The sequence below is a fragment of the Raphanus sativus genome, chromosome 3, assembly GCF_000801105.2.
Source record: "Raphanus sativus cultivar WK10039 chromosome 3, ASM80110v3, whole genome shotgun sequence".
In the NCBI taxonomy this organism is placed as follows: domain Eukaryota; kingdom Viridiplantae; phylum Streptophyta; class Magnoliopsida; order Brassicales; family Brassicaceae; genus Raphanus; species Raphanus sativus.
The window spans coordinates 4,232,845-4,255,899 of record NC_079513.1 but is presented as its reverse complement, the minus strand read 5'-3'; the positions used below and the strand labels follow the sequence as shown (position 1 = coordinate 4,255,899).

Sequence of the window (23,055 nt, the reverse complement as noted above, 5' to 3'; positions counted from 1 at the left end):
ATAGGAAGAGAAAACACCACTAAATTCTAAAATTTACTCTATTAAAATTATCTTCTCCTTCTCTCTAGCCTAACTCTTCTTCAGCATCGCCTCTCTCTGCTCCGGTGCTGGTGGTCCTTTTGGCCAGCGTCAGAGGCTCTTGTTAGCTTCTTTTTTCTGTTTTGCTCCGTCGACTCCTCTCTTCCTCCATTTAGTCATGCCTTAGCCCCGGTTTTGTCACGCGGCCTCAGGTCCTTCTACTCGCGATAGATCCAGCAGCTGTGACATTGGTGTAGGCAGATCTGGTGTGAGGGCGACGAATGGTGTGAGGGACTGTCGGTAGGTGTCAAATTCGTGGGTGGTCGGCGCCGTATGTATAGAGCTCTTACAGTTGAATTTTGGTACCATGGCGATGAAGAGCGTCTGTACCTGTGTCAGTCCTTTTTCTTCCTTTCTCAGATTGTTGGAGATTCCTCTCAGTTTCTCCCAGATATAGGGTTTCGACCTAGAAAGTGACGGCGTGGAGTCAAGGTTTGACTTCTTCTTGGTGGACCTATATTGTTGGGCCTCTTTCGAATGGCTCATGTTAGGTGTGTGCCTTAGGGCTGTGTTTTAGTCTCGGTTCTTGGTTTCGGACAGATGGCCACTTTGCTCTCGAGAGATCCTGCTACTGGTTCTCAGTTGTGGGTGAGTGTGAAGAGTCTCTGCTCTCGGTGTTGTCGCCCAGGCTTTAGAGGTTTCTATGTCAGCATATAACGAGTCAAGATACTGCATCCATATTTCTTTGCTGGTCTCTATCTTCTGGATTTAGGTTCTTGACTGTGGCAGTTCACAAGTCTCTCTCTCTCCTCCATAATAAGGCATCATTTGTAGGAGGTAATGCTTCTATTGAAGTGTGGGTCTATTAACTATGGATATGAGTTAGTTTGGTCATGGGTCTTCCTGCTAATTCAAAGGTCGTTTTCTCTAGAGGAGGTGCGCTCGATGCAGGGCCGGCCCTGAGCCAAGTCTAATGAAACATTTGCCTCAAGCTTCCGAAATTTTTGAAAAATTTTACATGGACATAAACTCCCAAATTTGTTAAAAAAAAATTCCAGCCCCTAGATTATTGAATTCTCTCTTAACTGGTCTATAACCCCCAAAATCTCAGGACCGGCCCTAGCTCGATGTATCCGATATTTATATGTGCGTCGGGTTAAATAAGCGTATACGGTTCCGAAGTTGGAGAGTTGGATCGGAGATAGCAATCTCAACTTCACCGCCCCGAACGACGGCACCGTCAGTTAGAGAAGTATAGTTTTTCTTTTGTTATGGGATCGAATTTTCCTCTAATATATTGAAAAGGAATCTACTGAAGAAAAAACGTACATGATCAAGATGGAGTCAACTTTGCTAAAAGTACGTCACATCACCTAACGTCATTTTGCTAACGTCATCTCTTCTAGTTTCTTGCATGACACCTTCTCCAATGTTCTCTTTTGCCAACTTTCAAATTTGTTTAACGTTGACACGTTTATTACTTTTGTCGCATGTAAGTTAATTACACGTTACAAGTTTGTAACGTCTTTAATTGCGTCAGTGAGCTGAGCCCACGCGGTTACACAACTGCACCGCCAAAGATCTAGTATTTTATCCCTATTCGAAACTGCACCAGGCATATAATCCGATGGACAGTACATGCCTAGCAATTTACAGAAAAGCGGTGTTCGTTGTTTCTGCCGACAACTATAAATCATCAAATTTGTGATTTGTCTTTATGCTTTTTATCAGATTAATAAGTTTGATGGTTGATATTCTATCTAAAACGTTCAAATTTCCAGAAAAAAGTAAACTTATAGTGAAACTGATTTATTGAGCGATTATGATGCAATCACTACTGCGAACCTCCACCGAGCGTTTGGCACCCGCCTAATCGGCCTCCACGACAGCGTTTTCGATCAAAGTTCCTATCTGAATCATATTTTTCAATAGAAATTACGTAGATTACATCACAATAATCATAAATACTATCATTTAACCTTTTCAATAATTAATTTATTTTATTGATAAATGAGTTTAAGAAGGAAGTAATTAACACGAAACTTGTTTAAAAAATAGTTTTCATAAAAACCAAAAAATCATTTTTTGAGAAAATTTAATATTTGTGTTCTTTTACTATTTTCTTCTTTAATTTTTACATATCCTTCTTTTTCACTAGTTTTACTCTTTTATGTGTATAAGACTTTTAATCTTTTAGTAATAAAGTATAATACTGAAAAATAAGTAAAATAGTTTTCTTTTATCGGATATAATACGTTGGATGATACATTTTCCATAATAGTTGTTTTTTTTTTTTTTGATAATCCTGGGGTTCCCCACTTCGTGGGTCATTCCCCAGGGCCCGGTCAGGCAGCGGTCCACTTCACCCGGGAGGGCATTATCTGGGCTGAGGACAAGGCCCAACACCCAGTACCGCTAGTGACACAGAAGAGTAGTTTCCCCCGCCTGGCGTCGAACCCGGGGGCATGACAATTGGCCCCCAAAGCCCTTACCAAGTGGGCTATCTCATCCGGTCTTCCATAATAGTTGTTTCTACTCTTTTCTGGATAACCTTCTTTTTGACTACAGTAAAACCTCTATAAATTAATAATGTTGGGACTTTAAAATTTTATTAATTTATAGATATATTAATTTACAAAAGTTTTCTTATTTAGATTTTTTCTATTTATTCTATTTTAGTTATAAAAAAAGAAAATATTTTATTTTACCGCATGTATATTATTTAAATTTTAGAAATTTGACTTCTATATTGTTCTATTATCATATTTTGTGTAGATTTTTATATTTCATAGAATTGTTAAGTGGTTTTTGATATAATTTTACTAAATATTATCAAAATATATTGAAATGTTAAGAAAAATAAAGATTTTTCATTGTAAATATAAAATCAACAATATAATATTTAGTTCGTACTTACATAGAAATTTTAAAAATATTATTATCTTATTATTTTATCGATTTGTCTTATATTTAACACCGGCCCAACTTAGAACCGACAAAGTTTATTAATTTATAGAGATTATTAATTTATAGATTATTAATTTATAGAGGTTCTACTGTAGTTAATATATATGTGGACTGAACAATCACTCTCTAGTGTTTATAAATAAAAAAAATATTTTAAAATATCACAAATTAGAGACCACTTTTTAAAAATATTAGATCAAAATATCATAACATTTAAATTTAAAATTTAGTAATTATTCTTTTGAGATTTATTATTTAGGTGATGGGTTGAATTTATAAATTTATATAAATAATTATTAAACATTTATAAATAATTTAAAAAGGTCTTTTTACTTTTTTACATCATAAAGTAAGATATTGATTGACAAAAAAAAACTTAAAATATTTATGAAAACGATTACCAATTAAAGATAAATGTGAAAATTAATATAAATTTGTGCTAAATTAGAATTTTCCACAAATAAAACATGCAATCGTTTCTAATTTGAAAATGTTGAACATCTCACAAAATCAAATACCGATAACCGACGTGTCAAACAACAGTCGGTGCATGTCCATTAGATTCTCCTATATATATGACATGTGAGATTACATACGAAAACATCTCTGTCTTTATATCACTTCAGATTTGACATCTTGACGCAATCACTTTCACCCAACCATGCAAACTTCTGCAACATCTAAGCTCCTCGTATCCGACATCGCCTCCTCCGTTGATCACGTCCCTTCAAGCTACATCCGACCAATCTCTGACCGTCCAAATCTGCATGATGTTGACATTTCCAGCAACTCCATCCCTCTTATCGATCTCCAGGAACTTCATGGACCTAAACGAGCCAACATTATCTACCAATTAGAACATGCATGCTCCTCTTATGGCTTCTTCCAGGTAACTCCATCATTATTTCACTTCCATTCTCGTTCAGATTGGCTCTGCTCGACTGGAATATACTGTTCTATTGCAATGCTCTATTTTGTCTCGAATTTACTCCATTTTCTCTCGAGTTTACACTGTTTATACGGCAGCACACTCTTGTTGTCTCTCCTATTTACTCTCTTTTATAATATGAGACACATTGAATTTTAACTCTGTTACTAGAGCTGTCAAAATAGATTATATGAAATATAAGCTTCTCCACACCGTATCATTTGTTTTTTCACAGTAATTAATCTGTAAATTGCAACGGTTTTAGGGCATATTTATCGGTAGGATTTGGGGAAATCCCTAAGTTAAGAGACTTATTTTGGTTTTGTTTTTTTTGTCGGAATACGGTAAGGGATTTCCCTTAATTAAGGGATTTTTCTTTTTCTTTCCTCTTCGATCCCATCGTTTCGTGGTTATCCTCTTTCTAAGAAACTTTCCGAATCCTACCAATAGTTATGCTCTTAGAACCCATGTCCAATAAATCATGTCCAAATGGGTCTATTCAAGGACAATCCAATTCTTTTCTTTTTTTGAAAAATTAGGACAATCCAATTCAATTTGAACTTGACGTGCATTTAATTATTTCATAATATCTAGTAGATCCTTTTTTCTGTTTCTTCATTTAGTGACACATGTCCATTGCCTATGTCAGACACATTTTAACTAGGGATGAAATTCAATTGATCCTTATCCTAATTAGACTATAAAGTTTGGATACGACCATGACTGGGAAAACACCATTTCATACTCTAATATGTTCAATTCATACTCTAAGATACTCAACATATAGCAATGTTTATTTTGTTGTGAAATCATACAAAAATCACAACATCAGCTACCATATCATTTAATTTTGATGACGTGGTTATTACATCAACTAATTTTATTAACGAAGATACCACATGTACAGTTTTTTGAAGAAAGTATATAGTCATTTTATAAAAATAACTTTTTATAGATATAAAATTTATAAATTTTTATCATTTACTAAAATTAAGAAAAATTAATTAATTAATTTTAATCTTATATAAAAGATATATTCGTAAATGTTTTGATCATATCACAATACCATCCTTAGAAGAATTATATATGTGTTGTACATTTTAATGATTCAAAATCTTGTTACGCTTTATTAATCATAGTATGTTATTTACATTTAAAGAATTTATATTAACATATCGTAATTTTTTTAATTTAAACATAACCATAATTAATCGAGAGTAACACAATTGTAACACTAACATTGAATTTGATTCATTACAACGCATATATAACTCTTTAAATTATAATTTGTGATAGGATCGAAACATTTACGAATATATTTTTTATATAAGATTAAAACTTACTCCCTCCGTTTTATTTTATTTGTCGTTCTAGATTTATGCACACAAACTAAGAAAACATATGATTTTGTATATTTCCAAAATAAAAACACAATTACCTATACATCTGACCATATTTCAACCAATAGAAAAATAAAATGGATAAAATCTTTAATAAATTTTGCATTGAAATTCTAAAACTGCACTTATTTTGAAACGAAAAGTTTTCCCTACAATGAAAATTAAATCGAAATAGAGGGAGTAATTAATTAATTTTTAATTTTACTAAATAATAAAATTTATATTTTCTAAAATGTTATCTTTATAAAAGGACTATTTAGTTTTTCAAAAAAAATTGTATACGTTGTATCCTCGTCAGCAAAATTAACTGACGTAGCATTCACGTCAATAAAATTAGATGATGTGTTGACTGGCTCTATATTTATATCTTGAAAGTTTGTATACTATTAAATTAGAACTTGATCCACACGTCCGCGCAGATTTTTATTTTGATTTTTGTTTTTATAAAATTGTTTAATGATATTTTTAAATATATATAGGTTATTTGGATATTTTTATGTTCATACGAATCTATCCTGACCTGCAAGGATCAATTCAAACCTCGTCTAGAAATTTATAATATTTGCATTATTTTAGTTTTGAAACAAAAAATGATATCATAAAACAAATTCCTATTCGAATAGGTATTTGGATATATATGTCTAACTGATTCTGTGAATAAATAAAAATTATTTATTATATTTATTAATTGGTTTGAATTTTTGTCACGAATGAAATAATTTCATTCAAACATATGAAATCATTATAGTTGACATGTCGAATATGTGATGTTAATTTATTATAGTAAACACAATTAATGAAGTAGTTACAAAAGTGAAAAGAAAAGATGTAATAAACATTTTAAAATATGTAAGTTCTATTTAATATTGTGTAATAAATGATGTTGAATTAATTAAAAAGATAATAAATGAAGTGGTTAGGATAAGTTAAAAATTAATTAGAATCTGTAAGAACCTATTAAAAATAAGTAAAGTATTATTTTGTAATTTAGCTTTAATAGAATAGATAAATAAAAAAGATAGACGAAGAAGACAAATGTATGAGGGTTTAGGAGCCCCTTGTTACAAAGTGTAATATGCCCCCCCCCCCCCCCCACCCAAAAAAAAGAAAGCCATTTTAACGACGTATCCCACGTTAAGTTCCAAAGAAAGGATAATTCGTAGCCCACATATAAGCCTATCTGGAAAGAAAGTAGGTGAACGGCTTGTCGGGTCACTTTCTTGGCTCTATATATGTCGTTGGCTTAAAAATGTTATTGCTTGCATTTTCAAGATCAAGAACCATGGAGTACCAGAAAAAACAATCAAAAGAATGATGACTGTGGCGAGAGAGTTTTTCAGGCAGCCAGAGAGCGAAAGAGTGAAGCATTACTCTGCGGATACAAAAAAGACGACGAGACTCTCCACAAGTTTTAACGTCGGCTCAGAGAAAGTCTCTAACTGGAGAGACTTCCTCCGACTCCATTGCCTTCCCATCGAAGATTTTATCAACGAATGGCCCTCACATCCCGTCTCATTCAGAGAAATCACAGCCGAATACGCTACAAGCATTAGAGCCTTAGTCTTGATACTTCTTGAGGCAATCTCAGAGAGCTTAGGTCTTGAGAAAGACCGTGTAAGCAATACATTAGGCAAACACGGTCAACACATGGCCTTGAACTACTATCCTCCGTGTCCTCAACCCGATCTAACGTTCGGACTTCCCGGACATAAAGATCCAAACTTGATCACTGTTCTTCTTCAAGACGAAGTCTCTGGTTTACAGGTCTTTAAAGATGGTAAATGGATCGCTGTTCATCCTATACCCAACACTTTTATTGTCAACATAGGTGACCAAATGCAGGTACTTAGCAGAAAACAAATCGAAATATTATTATGTTTCTTTACTCTCTCCTTGTGCTAAGTTTATGTGGTTGTTTCTCCTCTCAGGTCATTAGCAATGACAAATACAAGAGTGTGCTACACAGAGCGGTTGTGAATAGTGACAAAGAGCGGATATCGATACCAACATTCTACTGTCCTTCTTTCGATGCTGTGGTTGCCCCACAACAAGAGCTGATCAGTGAGGAAGAAGATTCCCCTGCTATTTACAGAAGCTTTACTTATGCTGAGTATTATGAAAAGTTTTGGGATAGAGCACTTGCAACTGAGAGCTGTATTGACTCGTTCAAATTTCCCAAAACCTAAGACTGCATTTTTGAAACGCCATGACTATGTTTTTTTAAGTTATTGACTCGAAATATCCATCTGTGTTGCCTCTTCATTTTACTTTGTTAGGATTGTTATGAATCTTAATTAATCTGCTTTCCAGATAAAACAAACTCTTCTTGCAACACATTGAACCCATTGTAGACGCATATAAGATTCTCTTTTCGATATCATCTGATATTCTCCACATACTTCCTGTTCACTATCCTTAATAAAGCGATATAACAGAGGCTTCAGAGAATGGCTCAGGAGGGAAACCCTTCTTCCCCCTTCACATTGATTCCACAGCAATTTCATGGTGTATAATGTGGAGGAAAAGTGATGCACCCAAAATCCAGCACCGTCCTGCTTGGTTCATGGGCACTGCCCAAGATAGTGACCTTGTCGACCAACTAGACCTAGCCGAGGTTTTCTCATCAGATTATGCCAGTTCTCTTATCATCTATGCAATCTTGGATGAGTTGAATACTCAAGTGAGCTGGACTGACACTATCATGGACGAGCTGAGCTGGACTAACACTCACCCGGACGAGCTGAGCAAGTTGGTTCGATCTTCCGAGGTGGTTCGATCATCAAACCACCCGAGAAGCAACACAGACATATGTTCATTGTTTGAAGCATATCTTCTAAACCATGATGTTTATTCGCTTGAAACCACTTGGAGAATGTGCTCAACTCAATTATGGAACTCTTCAAAGAAGAATCAGATCAAACGGAGTTCAGATGAGAGAGTTATGCCATGTACAAATCAGGTGATAATCAGTTCTCGTGAATTCAGACATGTGTGGATCGTCCCGCGTGTGTCCGTATCCTTCCCAGCATGGTGTGCACGAACAGCATGAACCTGGACATCTTTCTGAATCTGGACTAGTCAACATCAGAATCCGTACTTTTACTAGTCTTCCTTGTTTTCCACACTTTGACTAGTCTTAGTCAAATTTATGTTTTCTATGCCTTGTTTTCTGCACTTTTCTTTATTCTTCTTTGACTCAAAACTCTATATAATGTAGTCTCATTTCATTGCAACATCATCAACGAAATTTCTTCTTTATTTTGAGTTTTTACTCTCTGTTTTTAGTCAAGAACACTTTAGTTTCTTTGGTGTGGTTAGCTCCAAATGATCGCCTCTTTCTAGTTAGACCAGTGCGTCATATCCGACAACTGATCGAGATTGATTCCTTGTTGGACCTGTGAGTCATATCAGGCAACAATCAAGCACCCAGGCAGTATTATTGGGTCATTCCGCAACCCATTGTGTCGTCAATCAATCCATCAGTTCTCTTCGGAGTTCATATCTTTTCATACCGGTCGAGTGATCAGATTTAGGGTGTATCAAGTGGTATCAGAGCCACTCTTCCGGTAACTCTTTATCATTCCATCTTCTCATCTTTCCATTTTCTTCTAAACACTTCTTCTTCTACCTTTCTTGAACCCGGGCCCCTTATTACCCACCATAGTTAAAAAAAAAAATCTAAGTTTATGCTTTAAAAAAAAAGAGAAAAGTTAAAAAAAAAAAATCAAAGTTTGATTTGTTTTGTGGTGTGGTGGTGGAAGAGAAAGCCTGCTGGCCGAAGAGAAATCCGGCCTTTGAGGTGGTTAAGGCGGGTTCCCTCTAAATCTCTTATCTTTCTATCTTTAAACATCTTCGTTTGTTTGGATCTACCCGTTGGGGATTCCTAGAGTTGTTCTTCTTAGAACTTTGAGTATAAGACTTTGAGTGCACACTTTGAACTGAGAGAAACACGTGTGTGGGTGAGGATCAAACACTCGAGTGTGTGAGATTTTTATCTAACGTTTTGTGTTTAAGAATTTTCAGGAATCATGACTAGTGAGGATGAAAGGAGCCGACCAGGAGACTCTTTTGTTGGTTTATCTAACTTGCAGATGAGGAAGATCAATGATTCTGTTGCTAACCTTATACATGCAGGTCTAAAACAGATCCATCAGAAGTTGGACGAAATTCAAGGTGTCCAACAGACTCGTCCTAGACCCGCAGCAAGGAGAGAACGCCCAAGGCGGACCAACCGATCCAATGATGATTTTGGAGAAAGAGAGTTCCCTAATGGCGACAGCAAAAGCCAAAAGATGAGTACATCCACACGTGCACCTGTAGCTGAGCCATCCATATTCATCAGTGAAAAGCCCAAAGGTAAATCTGAATACAACTTTGAAGATCTAAAAGATTTTTCAGATTCATTACCAATGTTTGATGAATATGATGATGAGTCAATGGAAAGTCTGATGAATTTTAAGGTTAATTGTGATTTTCCTACTCGTGAATCTGAGTTGATGCTTGATAGTAAACTAACCTGTTTTGAGCTGGAACTTCCGAGCAGTCTTGTTCTTAGTTCACAGGATTTTGAGGAAGAGCCATTCAACCATCCACATAATGGACGACTTCCTGGCACTAGGACACCTTTGGATGTTGATCTAGGTCCTATCTTTGATGAGGAGGACGAATCTGGTCCAGTCTTTGATGAGGAAGCACCAAGCATCAACATGGACAGTCATCTTTGCTTTGATCCCGGCACAACTCGTCCCCTTTTATCCACTGACATTCAAGAGCACTGTGAGAAACTTGATTTGATTTATTCTTTGCCTGAATTGTTTGTTGGAATCAGTTCTCATAATGTCAAAAGTTTTGGTCTAGACAACGTGAAAGAATTTTGTGTTTCAAATTCCATTTTTGATAACTTGATTCATTCTTTTGAGAAACTTGAACCTGATAAACTCTTTGATCAAAAACGTTTTCTAAATGACAATGACATCTCTCCTGGTCTTGTTTTGAGTTTTGATCAGTTTCTGAAACATCACAAAGGTTTTGATCAATATCTTGAAAAATCATTTGAGCTTGTTTTGCAACAACCAGATTTTAGTTTTTGAAAACCTTGTGATTCCTTTGTTTGTTTCAAGGATAATGGTTTTGATCTAAGTTTCTCTAGTCATGGACTGATCACTGGTGATTTGTTTGCATTCCCTTGTGTCTTGGACGAATTTATGGTTAAGACTTTGCTAGAACAGAAATCACTTACTTTGCTAGAATAGAAATGAAACCGATTTTGTTGTGATTATGATTCGAAACCTGCCCCTTCTTATTTTGGATCTGATCTTAATCTAAAGCTTTTGTGTTCTGAATATGATCAACCTAGGCTCGTGTTGAATATGTTCTATGGTGTTTCATGCCTTGATAGCATTCTGATTTGCAACACCTTCTCTGAAAAACATATTGAGCCTTGGAAAATTAATTCTCAGTTTGAGCTTGATCTTTTGTATTCTAAATCTGAGAAACTTGTGCATGTTGTGAAATTGTTCTTTAGGAACTATGAAATCACGAGCCTTGACACCATTCTGGTCTGTAATGTTTACTTTGATGTGCATCTTGACAGGCTGAAATATGTGCTACTTGTTCTTGGAAAAGATAGCTTGATTTCTGATTTGCACAAGTACATGTCTTGCACATATGATCCTGGTATTTTAATGTTTGTTTTGAGTGTTCAGGATAAACAGGTTCAGCCTTAGAGAAGAGAAAGTATTGACCATGCTCGTCAGCCTGAAATTTGGAGATGCATTGATACATCCACTCAAACTGGTTACCTTGGAGATGCCAGCAACATAGGTTCAGTTCAAAGCGAATATCTCGAGGTCCAGAAGGTCTTTCGTCTTGACTCAAATTTTCCGGGAAAGCCAACTCCCCAAGGATTCACTGAGGTTTGGAATCAATTGAAAAGCTTCACGGAGTAAGGAGTTATGAATTTTTCAAACAGTTGGTTTCCCAGTCCATCTATCTGCGAGTACCCAGCTTTTGAAGCAGATTCAAGCCTTGTGAAGAAGCGGTCTGAGCCAAAACCGACCATAGGATTCAGGATGAATCTCTCCTCTTTCCAGAAAGCTCAATATCAGGAAAAATGGCCACGGAATCATGAAGTTATGATTCATTCTCCAAAACCGGCCAAACCTGTTCTACACTTGCTTCAATGGGAATCTAGCAAATCCAATCAGCTTCAAACCAGACCTTGGCGACCAGGAGATCAATCTACACAGTCAGGTCTGACACAAATCTTTCTCAGAAACTTCTTGGAAGCTAAGTGTTTACTTTCTTCTTCTTATTTTGATATGGTGCTTGAAAATAAACAGTTTTGTGATGAAGTTAACCATCTTGAACCGGTACAGCCGAGTAGTCTTGTTTCTTTGTCACAGGAACTGAAACTGTTGGAGCAATCTGTCAGCACTTAACCAAAGGTGTTTCCTCAGTCCACCTCCTGTCCAAACCAAAAGCATTGTAAGGATCAAGGGTTGATTGTCTCTGCTCATCATGAAAATGTTTTGAAACCGACAATTTCTAAGCAAAAACAAATCTTTACTTGGTTGGAAAATGTTTTGCTTAAACCTTTTCATGATTTGTTTTCATTGAGCTGTGCTTTGAAGTAAATTTGGTGTAGGAAAGAGCATGAACCGAAATTACTTCATTCAAAGAAACTTTTTGATTTCGTTCATGATGAAAAGCTTTCAGATTTAGCATTGTCTCATTCTTTTTCTAACAGTTTCACACCTTGGCCTGATTTTGAAATTAGTAAACCAATTTTTGGCAATCAGTTCACTTGCTTGATGTATACCCACGTGCTTGATGATTATCCTAAGAGCTTGGATCCTGTTTTTGATGTCTTAAGGATAGAGAAATCCTTTGATTATTTCTTTCGCAGATTTGATGTGGTTTCTCTAGTTGTTTTGGATGAACAGGATAAACATGATCAGCTTCCAAAGAGAGCAAGCACTGGTGAACGCCTAAGTACTTGTGTTCATGGAACATGGAACCATACATACTTGATGGAAATGGGTTCAGACCACCAAGGAAGTTTCTGTCCAAACTTTTCATTCACTGAATTTTCCTTGAATTTTAATTCCTTTGAATCTGATTTATTTCCTTTTGATACAGGTAAAATGGATTTGAGGACAAATCCTTTCGAAGAGGGAGAGTATGATGCACCCAAAATCCAGCACCGTCCTGCTTGGTTCATGGACACGGCCCAAGATGGTGACCTTGTCGACCAACTAGACCTAGCCGAGGTTTTCTCATCAGATTATGCCAATTCTCTTATCATCTATGCAATCTTGGATGAGCTGAATACTCAAGTGAGCTGGACTGACACTATCATGGACGAGCTGAGCTGGACTAACACTCACCCGGACGAGCTGAGCAAGTTGGTTCGATCTTCCGAGCTGGTTCGACCATCAAACCACCCGAGAAGCAACACAGACATATGTTCATTGTTTAAAGCATATCTTCTAAACCATGATGTTTATTCGCTTGAAACCACTTGGAGAATGTGCTTAACTCAATTATGGAACTCCTCGAAGAAGAATCAGATCAAACGGAGTTCAGATGAGAGAGTTATGCCATGTACAAATCAGGTGATGTTCAGTTCTCGCGAATTCAGACATGTGTGGATCGTCCCGCGTGTGTCTGTATCCTTCCCAGCATGGTGTGCACGAACAGCATGAACCTGGACATCTTTCTGAATCTGGACTAGTCAACATCAGAATCCGCACTTTGACTACTCTTCTTTGTTTTCCACACTTTGACTAGTCTTAGTCAAATTTATGTTTTTATGCCTTGTTTTCTGCACTTTTCTTTATTCTTCTTTGACTCAAAACTCTATATAATGTAATCCCATTTCATTGCAACATCATCAACGAAATTTTTTCTTTATTTTGAGTTTTTACTCTCTGTTCTTAGTCAAGAACACTTTAGTTTCTTTGGTGTGGTTAGCTCCAAACGAACGCCTCTTTCTAGTTGGACCGGTGCGTCATATCTGGCAACTGATCGAGATTGCTTGCTTGTTGGACATGTGAGTCATATCAGGCAACAATCAAGCACCCAGGCAGTATCATTGGGTCCTTGCGCAACCCATTGTGTCGTCAATCAATCCATCAGTTCTCTTCGGAGTTCATATCTTTGCATACCGGTCGAGTGATCAGCTTTAGGGTGTATCAAAAATGGTCTTTTTTATTAGAGTACTAGATATGGATCCAGATTTTGTTTAATATATCAATTTATGAAAACATAAAAATGATGAAAATCTTTTTATTATAGTTTTATTGTATGTAAAACTTAATTTATGAATAAGATTTCATTTTTAACATAAGTTTCTATTTGTACTTAAAATTTAATACACAAAGGTGGATTAAGAGTTATTAGCTATTCATTCAAAAAAAAGGTATTAGCTACCTTGGACCTAAGCTTAGAGAAAATATTCAGACTTGAAAATCTAAATCAGACCTAAGCAAAAAAAAAAGAAAAATACAAATAATTTAAAAGTTTAATTAAGCTAATCGAATCATTAATAATGTCATACACTTTCTTATGTTCCTCGTTATTAAGATTTTCTACTTTGAATTTTCAGTTATAGTAGTATACTTTTCAAGAAGAGAATAATTCATATAACCCACAATCTATATTTTCTCATATAAACACTAATTAGTTTTAATTATAAGAACATATATGATTTTTTCTAAAATAATAAGAATTAAAATATTTACCTTCTAATAATGTAAGAGGAAATTATTTTGATGAATTATTTATTTTACATGTTTTTGTGTTTCACTTTCTCGTAACCACAGATAATTTTATTAAACTGATCTAATGTTAGATAGTTTTCTAAATTCATTTTTTCTTAATGATATCTTTCCAGATAACAAATTAACTATATGCATATAGATATCTTATTTCAAAATGTAACTATATTCATATAGATGTAAGTATTTAAGATTTTAGAAAGTAAAATCACTAGAGCATAATTATATATTAATTTTGTAAAGTAAATATTTTTGGTTTGAGAAAACAAAAATTACTATACAATAAATACATATTTATAAAAAAATTTAAACACATGTGACAATCTTAAAGTTCTTATTGCATATGTTTCTATGATACTAAGAAAATATTTTTATAAAAATTATTCATTTCTATAAGTTTGTAACTATTTTTTCATATTTCTTGAATTCATTGTTTTCCTAATGATTCATGATAACAATTTAATTAATAATATGAGTTAAAAAGGAAAAAAATACAAAATATAAATTATTTATAGAAACATAATATTATGTTTTTCTTGATTTTAAAAACTGTCAAATTGTACATAAACATCATTAGTTTATAATGCCCTAAAGAGAGTTTTGACGTGATTGGTTATAATGTCGTCAGCTTGAAATGTGTTTATACATACACGTTAGTTAGTTAAAATGTAATTTTTATGAAGTAAATTTATTAGATACTAATTTTCAAATTATTTGTATATGATTTTGGAAACAGAATATTACTATCACATAATCTTTTACCATCATTTTAAGGATTTTAGTAGCAAAAATTAAATTATTGAAAAACTAATATCCAATAAAATTTTCCAAGTACTATTAAATATATTTTTTAAACTACTATTCTTACAATTCGTTATTTGACATCATTAATATTTTTAAAAAAATAATTATATATCTTCTTTTATCATGGTCTTCCTTATTTATTTCTCAAAAGGTAAATTACCATCTAAATAAAGTTTTAGAATGTTTTTGATAGAATTTATATGAAGAGAAACTAATAACTAATATCAAAAATATAATTATATATTTATTTATATTTTTAAAAGATTTAGAAAGGAAGATTATGAACACATAATTATTTTAATTATATTTCTTTAAGATTTAGAAAACAATAATTTATAAAAAAATCCCAATTCCAGTTACTTATAATATATTTATTAATTTTTATATTTGGTTAAAAGATATGAGAAAGTTTAGTACTATAAATAAATATAAGTATTTGTATTTTATGATTTTAACTAAATATTAAACAGGAAAATTAGAATTTGGATAAATATGCCTATAAATTTATTTTACAAATCTCTTTTTTTGTTTAAGATTTCAAAAAGGAAATATACATTCAAATACTCTTCTTCAATTCCTTTTTAGGATTTTATAAAAGAAAATAAATATCACATTATCTTTTAAATTTATCATTTATTTGAGATTTAAGATCTATATATGTACTATTATTTGCGAAATGATTTTTCGCAACGGAGCTCCCACGTTAAAATTTAGAGTGATTAATATCGATATTACCCTTAATGAATAAAATCTATAATTAAGCTAAAAAATAAAAACGAAAATTTATTTATTTGATTAGATCATTGATTAAAATAATAATAGTACGATTTATTTAAAATCTAAAAAATATTTTAAAATATATATATAATTCCTATATGTATGTTATGTTGTTATCTGAATTTGTTTTTTAAATATAAAGTTGAAAACATAAAGTATATAACCAAGTATTAATCAAATAAAATTCTTAATTTTATATAATTGAAAAGATAATATTAAGTGACTTTTAAGATTTATTTCTATATAATAAATAATAAATATGCGTACAAAGAAATTTTCAAAAAATTATAATTAATATGTAAGAATTTTCAAACGAAATAAAATAATAATTTATTATCATAGTAACACATATATTAATGAGAAATTATAAAATATTAGTAATTATGATTAAATATAATAAAACCCAAACACAAAAAAAAATTTAAAATTTATGAAATCAGACAACTCAATAAAACTGATATAATAAAAATCCTTTAAAAAAAAAAGATAATTCATATACATATTTTGTTATTATCCAAGAATATCTTAAATAAATATTAAACAATTATTTCTCTCTCTCTCTCTATATATATATATATATGTATTATCATCTAAAAAGAATATCTTTCAATCATAAATAAAATTAGTTGCAAAAATATATAGTTCAAAATATTTCTACTATATATATGAAAGCTTTCAAGAAATTAAGGAAATAATGAATATATATATATATATATATTTTTTTTTTTGATAAATAAATTTCATATATAAATAATTTGATATTCTGTAAAGAAAACTTAGGGAATTTTCAAAAATACCACTTTAAAAATACCATTATTCATCTTTACCACCACTAAAGACACATTTTCAAAAATACCTTATTTATTAAAAGGTTAACGACCCTTATATCTTTGTTTTATATGCTTTTCAAAATTCTAACCCCAAACTCTAAATCATAAACCCCCAATTCTAAATCCTAAACTCTAAATCCTCAATTCTAATCCCTAAACCCTAAACAATATACCCTAAATTCAATACGCTAAATCATAAACCCTAAAACATCAACTATAAACCCTAAATCCTCAATTCTAAACCCTAAACTATTTACCCTCAACCCTAAAACATCAAACCTAAACCCTAAATCCTAAACCTTCAAATCTAAACCCTTCATTAAAAGTGGTGGTAAAAGTGGTTAGTGTAAATATGAAAAGTGGTACTATGAAAATGGTATTTTTGACAGTTTCTCAAAAAAACTTAAAGATCATAAATAATAATTTATCATGATATTTAGTTAATAATTGTAATATGATTAGGCCCGCTTGAGCGGACACAACATCTAGTAATAAAATAAATTATCAAATCAAAATAACAATAATTAATATTCAAAACATCAACAATTAATTTTAAATAATTTTTAACATTAATATTTTTAAAATCCGTCTTTAATATCATTATTATTTTTAATCTTTTGATTAACTAAATACTTTTAATATCATGTTCTTCATAGAATTAGTTTTAAAAATTAAACGACAATAAAATATTTTTAACTATTCTATTTTGGTTCATAGTTATAAAATGAAAATTAATAATTACACTTATTTTATATAATTATAGTTAAATATTTATTTAAAACATTTTTATTAGGAATTTAGAAATGGTAAATTAATAATATTTTACAATAATATTTTGTTTAGGGTTATAGAAAAATAAAACAAATATAAAATAAAAAAATAACATTTATTTTTATTTTTACTTTTTAAATGAAAATTTGATAATTCTTTTTATTAATATGTTACTATTTTACAATATTTTTTAAATTTATTTTTATAAAAATTAAAATTGCAAAAAAAATATTTTTTATAATTTTATTTTGCTTCGTATTTATCTATATAAATATAAATAATAACATAATCTTATTTTTACAATTATTTTCTTGGTATAATATAAAAAGGAAAAGTACTATGAAATCATTTATTTTATATAATTATAATATGAGAAATTGTCAAAAATACCACTTTCATGATACCACTTTTCAATTATACACTAACCAGCTATACCACCAGATTTTTAATGATCAAAATACCATTATACCCTTAAAAGTAATATCTTCTTCTCCTACATCTCACGATTAATTCAAAAACATCATCTCATATTAAAATCGGCGGTGACGAACTATGGCGGTGACGAGTTCTCCGGCGATGACGAGCGACGCTGACGAGTTGTCCAGCGAGATTCGTCGAAGCTATGGCGAGATCTGACGAAGCTATTGCGAGATCCGACGAAGCTACGGTGAGATCTGACGAAGCTATGACGAGATCCAATGAAGCAATGACGAGATCCGACGCGAAGCTATGGCAAGATCCGACAAAGCTACGGCGAGATCTGACGAAGCTACGGTGAGATCTGATGACGACGAGAAGTTAAAATGTACAAGTCGACGAAAGCTTAAAATGTATGGGATAATCAATGGCGATTGTCGTCTTTTTGTTTAGTTTTAGTGTGATTTCTCAAAAAATCAGTTTCTACGAAGGGATAGAATTTTTTCATGACTTTTTTTAAGTCTCAAGTTTATAAAACCTTATTAATATTTCTCAATGATCCAGCAGCCTCATGCGCCTGTTTCTGTGTTGATGCCTGCCAGTGATGTCCTGATTCATGCCAAAGAAGTTTGTTACTTCTTCTGTACACATTGTATTCTGGAAATCTAATTTCAACTGAGATATGTTCATGTTGTTTTGCTTATACGTTCATCCTTATGCTTCTCACTTGAGCATTTGGCTCTGAATATTAACCTTGAGGTGAAGAAAAATTTAGTTTCAGTACATCTCTCATGTTCCTGGTTGCAATTGCAAATTCTAACAAACATGGATATATTTCTAGGTTTACAATCAAAACACACTGAGAACCTTTATAAGCTCTTATAAAATTTATTAATGGTTCATAAATAGTCTTATAAACCTTTATAAATAATTATATAAATATTTATTTGGTTTTATAACCTTTTATATTATTTTGTAAACCCTATATAAACTCTTCAAAATCCATTAAAATCTTCTATAAACCCTTACATATCTTATATAAATTTTTTATAAACTTTTCTAAACCCTTTATAAACATTATAAATCCTTATAAATTATATATAAAATCCTTATAAACACTTGTAAGTGATTTTGTAAACCCTTTCATAAAGAAGTAGTGGAGATGGAGTATGAGTTTGTTGAGTTACTAAAGCATATTATTTTTGAATCATGTTTTTCGAAGTGAGTGTGGTGCGTAGGAACAATAAGTGATTGGCTTGCGTTCAGATTTTGAAGAGAGACGATGTTGGTTTATAAATTTTCTTATAAGGCTTTCTAAATGGTTATAGACTCTTTTAGTTGATTTATAAACTTATACAACTCTTATAATACCCCTTATAAATTGAATATAATATTTCATAAAGTCTGAGTTTTATAAAGGTTTATAAGGGGTTAAAAGCTACGTAATAATTTATAAACTACTATATCTGAGTTTTATAAAGGTTTATAAGAGGTTATAAGCTACATAATACTTTATAAACTATTATATCTGAGTTTTATAAAGGTTTATAAGTGATTTTTTAATAAGTTATAAGATACTTTGTAAGGAGTTATAAGTTATATAATCTCTTCATGAAACTAGTATATCTGAGATACATGGGCCAGCTATAAACATTTATAAGTTATTATTTATCAGCCTTTTCATCTCTGACGACATCAATAATAGTATTGGATGGGATAACTTTTTTGGTGATGATAAAGAGATGCTAAGTGTTTATCCACTGACGTTGAAGAGCTTGTGCTCCTGAAATTTTCCAAAACATGGAGGTTTAAGTTCAGAATTAACTTGTGTACTATGGAGAGCAGACATTTATTTCTTAAAAATGATTTATAAGCCTCAATAAAACGTTATAATACTTCATAAAATGATTACCTTTTGATATTCTACAAATATTTATAAATGATTTTATAAATCCTTATAAATAACTTTAAATATTCTTATAAAATTAAAGAACATGTGCATGCTTTGTAAAGAGATGATGATACGTGGCAGATTCTGAGGAACATAAGGACAGCAAGCAAGGCTCCACCGTTTCAGAAATTTTACATATCCTTATAAATTGTTTAATAATCTTTTATAATGGCTTATAAACTTCATATATTATTAATAAATTATTATACAAACCATTATAAATTGTTTTATAAGGCTTTCTAAATAGTTATAGACTCTTTTAGTTGATTTATAAACTTATACAACTCTTAAAATACCCCTTATAAATTTAATATAAGCTTTCATAAAGTTTTTATAAGCCCCTATTAATAGTATACATAACCCCTTATAAATTATTTATAAACTTTCATAACGTTTTTATAAAAATTTATAAATAGTTTATAGATTTTATAACTTGTTTTATATGCCTTTATTAATGTTTTATATACTCTTATAAATAATTTTACACACCCTTATAAGATTTTGTAAAGAGATAATGATACGTGGCAGATTCTGAGGCACATGCTGACAGCAAGCAAGGCTCCACCGCTTCAAAAATTTTACATGTCTTCATAAATTGTTTTATAATCCATTATAAGAGTGTATACACTTTATAAATTATTTTTGTAAATCCTTATAAATTCTTTTTTTTAACAGAATATTTTTTTTTTCAACAGCTCAAGAAGACCCTCTAAACAATTTTCATACCTTTTATAATTTATTAAATGTTTTATAAACCTTTATAAATGGATTTTACTTTTACAAATAATTTATAAACTCTTATAAATAGATTATAAACTTTACAAACTGTTTTATAAACTTTTACAAATGATTTCTAATATCTTATTTGTTCTTTTTCTTTCTTTTGCTCTTCTTTCATGTATTATTGTCTTATATCATGTTACAAAAAAGTAAATTCACAAATCCTTGTTTCCATTAGCTTTTTTTGTTTTATATCATTGTTGAACTGTCAAAATCCATGTCATCAAAGATCAGATGTGTTGGGGTCACCAAATGTTTGTATTCATCAGAAAATCCAAACAATGTATTAACCACAAGATGTAAAAAAGAATAGTCAACGTTTTATAAATCTCTACAAATCTCTAATATATGAATTTATAAACTCTTATAAAACTCCATTTATAATCTTCTATAAAACGCTTCACATTATTGACCAAGACACCGATTGGGTAATCACTTTTGGATTGTCCAATGGTTCTGTTCCAGCTTCATAAATCCTCAGAGGCAATCTCATAGATGTGCAGAATTCATTGCTATCTGACTGCAAGATGAAATTAAAATATGATGTTAACTTTTAATCATAGTCTAAAGATACCTTATCCAAACGTAATATTCATGTATTTCGATAACAGTTTTACAAAGAATATAAGATAATAAAAGAAAAGACTTCTCAAATTCACACATTTATATGTTTTTATAGACATATGAGAAACTCTTGTTTACAAACTTCTTTATAAAACCTTGTAAAGCATTGAGTTGTACTATCGACCCTAAAACCCAGATTTATAAGAGGATATAATTCTTTAAAATGCAATGTTCACTATTCGAAAACCTTTCTTCTAACCATAATTATTCAAATGACAAGTCTAAATTAAATCAACCTTATTTGTGTTTCGGATAACAGAGAAACAAAAATCATAAAATCACTTGAACCCAGATTTATAAAGGTTTATAATTTTTTGAAAATTCAATGTTTACTATTGAAACTCTTTCCCTTAGATCGACATGTTCTAAACGATTTGTTTTATATTAGAAAGAACAAATCCAAAAAATTACTTGAATCAAACAAAAAAATACAAATTAGAAACATACATGTGTGAATCGTGGTGAGGAGCCAACATCTTTGAGGTTTTAATCGTGATTCTTGTAAACTCTTGTCGCTGGTTGTGTGAGAGAGTGACGATGGATCTCGCCACACGACGACGGATCGCGACGGAGACGACGATAGATCTCGACGGAGACGACGATGGATCTTGACGACTGTGGATCTCGACGGATTAGATGACATCGACGACAAAGACGAGGACGGCGATACTGGATGAAGACGCGAGGCTTAAAAGACGTCGACGATGACAGAAACGAGAGAAGAAGAATCTGATGGAGAAGAAGATAAGGTAGGGTCAGTTTTGTCTTTTACACATTAATGAAAAGTGTATTTGTGAAAATATCACTCTATTGGTGGTATTGTTGAATTGTGGTACCACACAAAGTGTAGTTATGAAATTTCCCCTTATAATATTTTTATTATATTATATTTATATTGACATTATTTTAATTAAATAGGCTTTAATATAAATTCATAATCAACAAACAATAAATACAGAAAAATTTGTATCTGTTAATTAAATCATTTATAATATCATGTTTATCACCAGATTCGTTTAAAAGGGAAAATTACCAATTTTTTTGGTTATGATATAAAAATGAAAATTATTATGGAATCATATATTTTAGATAATTAAAATAAAAATTTATATAATTTTAAACATTTGTCATAATCTTAAAATTTTATTGACATGTGTCACAATCGTGTTAATTAGCAACTTCGAAGAAGATAAATAATTACCATAATTGTTTTTTTATTTTTTATTTTATAATATTTAAAATAAATAGAAATTAGATATAATGATATCTTCTTCCGATATCGCTCATTTTAAATAGAATATATATGAGTCCATTGCGTTGCAATAGATTTTTTTATGTTTTAATTCAATAAAAACATTAAATAATAAATTATTTTATTATAGTTTTATGATTGCTTTTTGCATATGTTGCGTGAAATTTATTTTATAGTTAAAACTTTGTTTTCATACATAAGTTCAAGCTAATATTTGTATTTTGTAATCATGATGCATAGATGAATTGTTATAAATTTTGTACTTAGGATTAATGAAAATACTATACCAAAAGGTTTTAAAGTGAACATAACCCGAAAAAAGAAATTAAATAAAAAGTAAAAAGTAATGAAATTCAAATACACCAATCCATTCAATAACAAAATTACACAAGTTCTTATGTACTAATTTAAAGTTTTATAAAATAGGCTTTTAAATTTTTATTTTGCTAGGATTACTTTTAAATGAAAACATTCGATTTTATAAATCTCCTTTATATTTAAAATTAAAATAAATAAAAATAATATTAAATACTCTTTTACATTTTTGTTTAAGATCTTAGAAAAGAAAAATTACTGTCATATAATCTATTACAATTATCTTCTCTTAGAATTTCAGAAAAAATAAATTGCTATCAAATAAATATTTATATATTTACAGTTTGTATTAATACTAATTTTACTCTTCTTTTGTTAAATAAATAATTTTTAGTATCATGTTCATCATCAAATACTCTCTTAAAATAATATCAAATAGAT

The 23,055-nt window shown here is 31.1% G+C and overlaps 1 protein-coding gene across 1 annotated transcript; it reads left to right on the top strand.

The window, feature by feature from the left end:
* Nucleotides 1–3,600: 3,600 nt before the first annotated feature.
* On the top strand, nucleotides 3,601–7,515 carry LOC108847246 (protein DMR6-LIKE OXYGENASE 2-like). The gene is made up of 3 exons (XM_057005730.1): nucleotides 3,601–3,874; nucleotides 6,586–7,155; nucleotides 7,242–7,515. Exons 1-3 carry the CDS (start codon nucleotides 3,647–3,649, stop codon nucleotides 7,497–7,499), a joined length of 1,056 nt encoding a protein of 351 aa, XP_056861710.1. The 5' UTR covers nucleotides 3,601–3,646; the 3' UTR covers nucleotides 7,500–7,515.
* The last annotated feature ends 15,540 nt before the right edge of the window (nucleotides 7,516–23,055 follow it).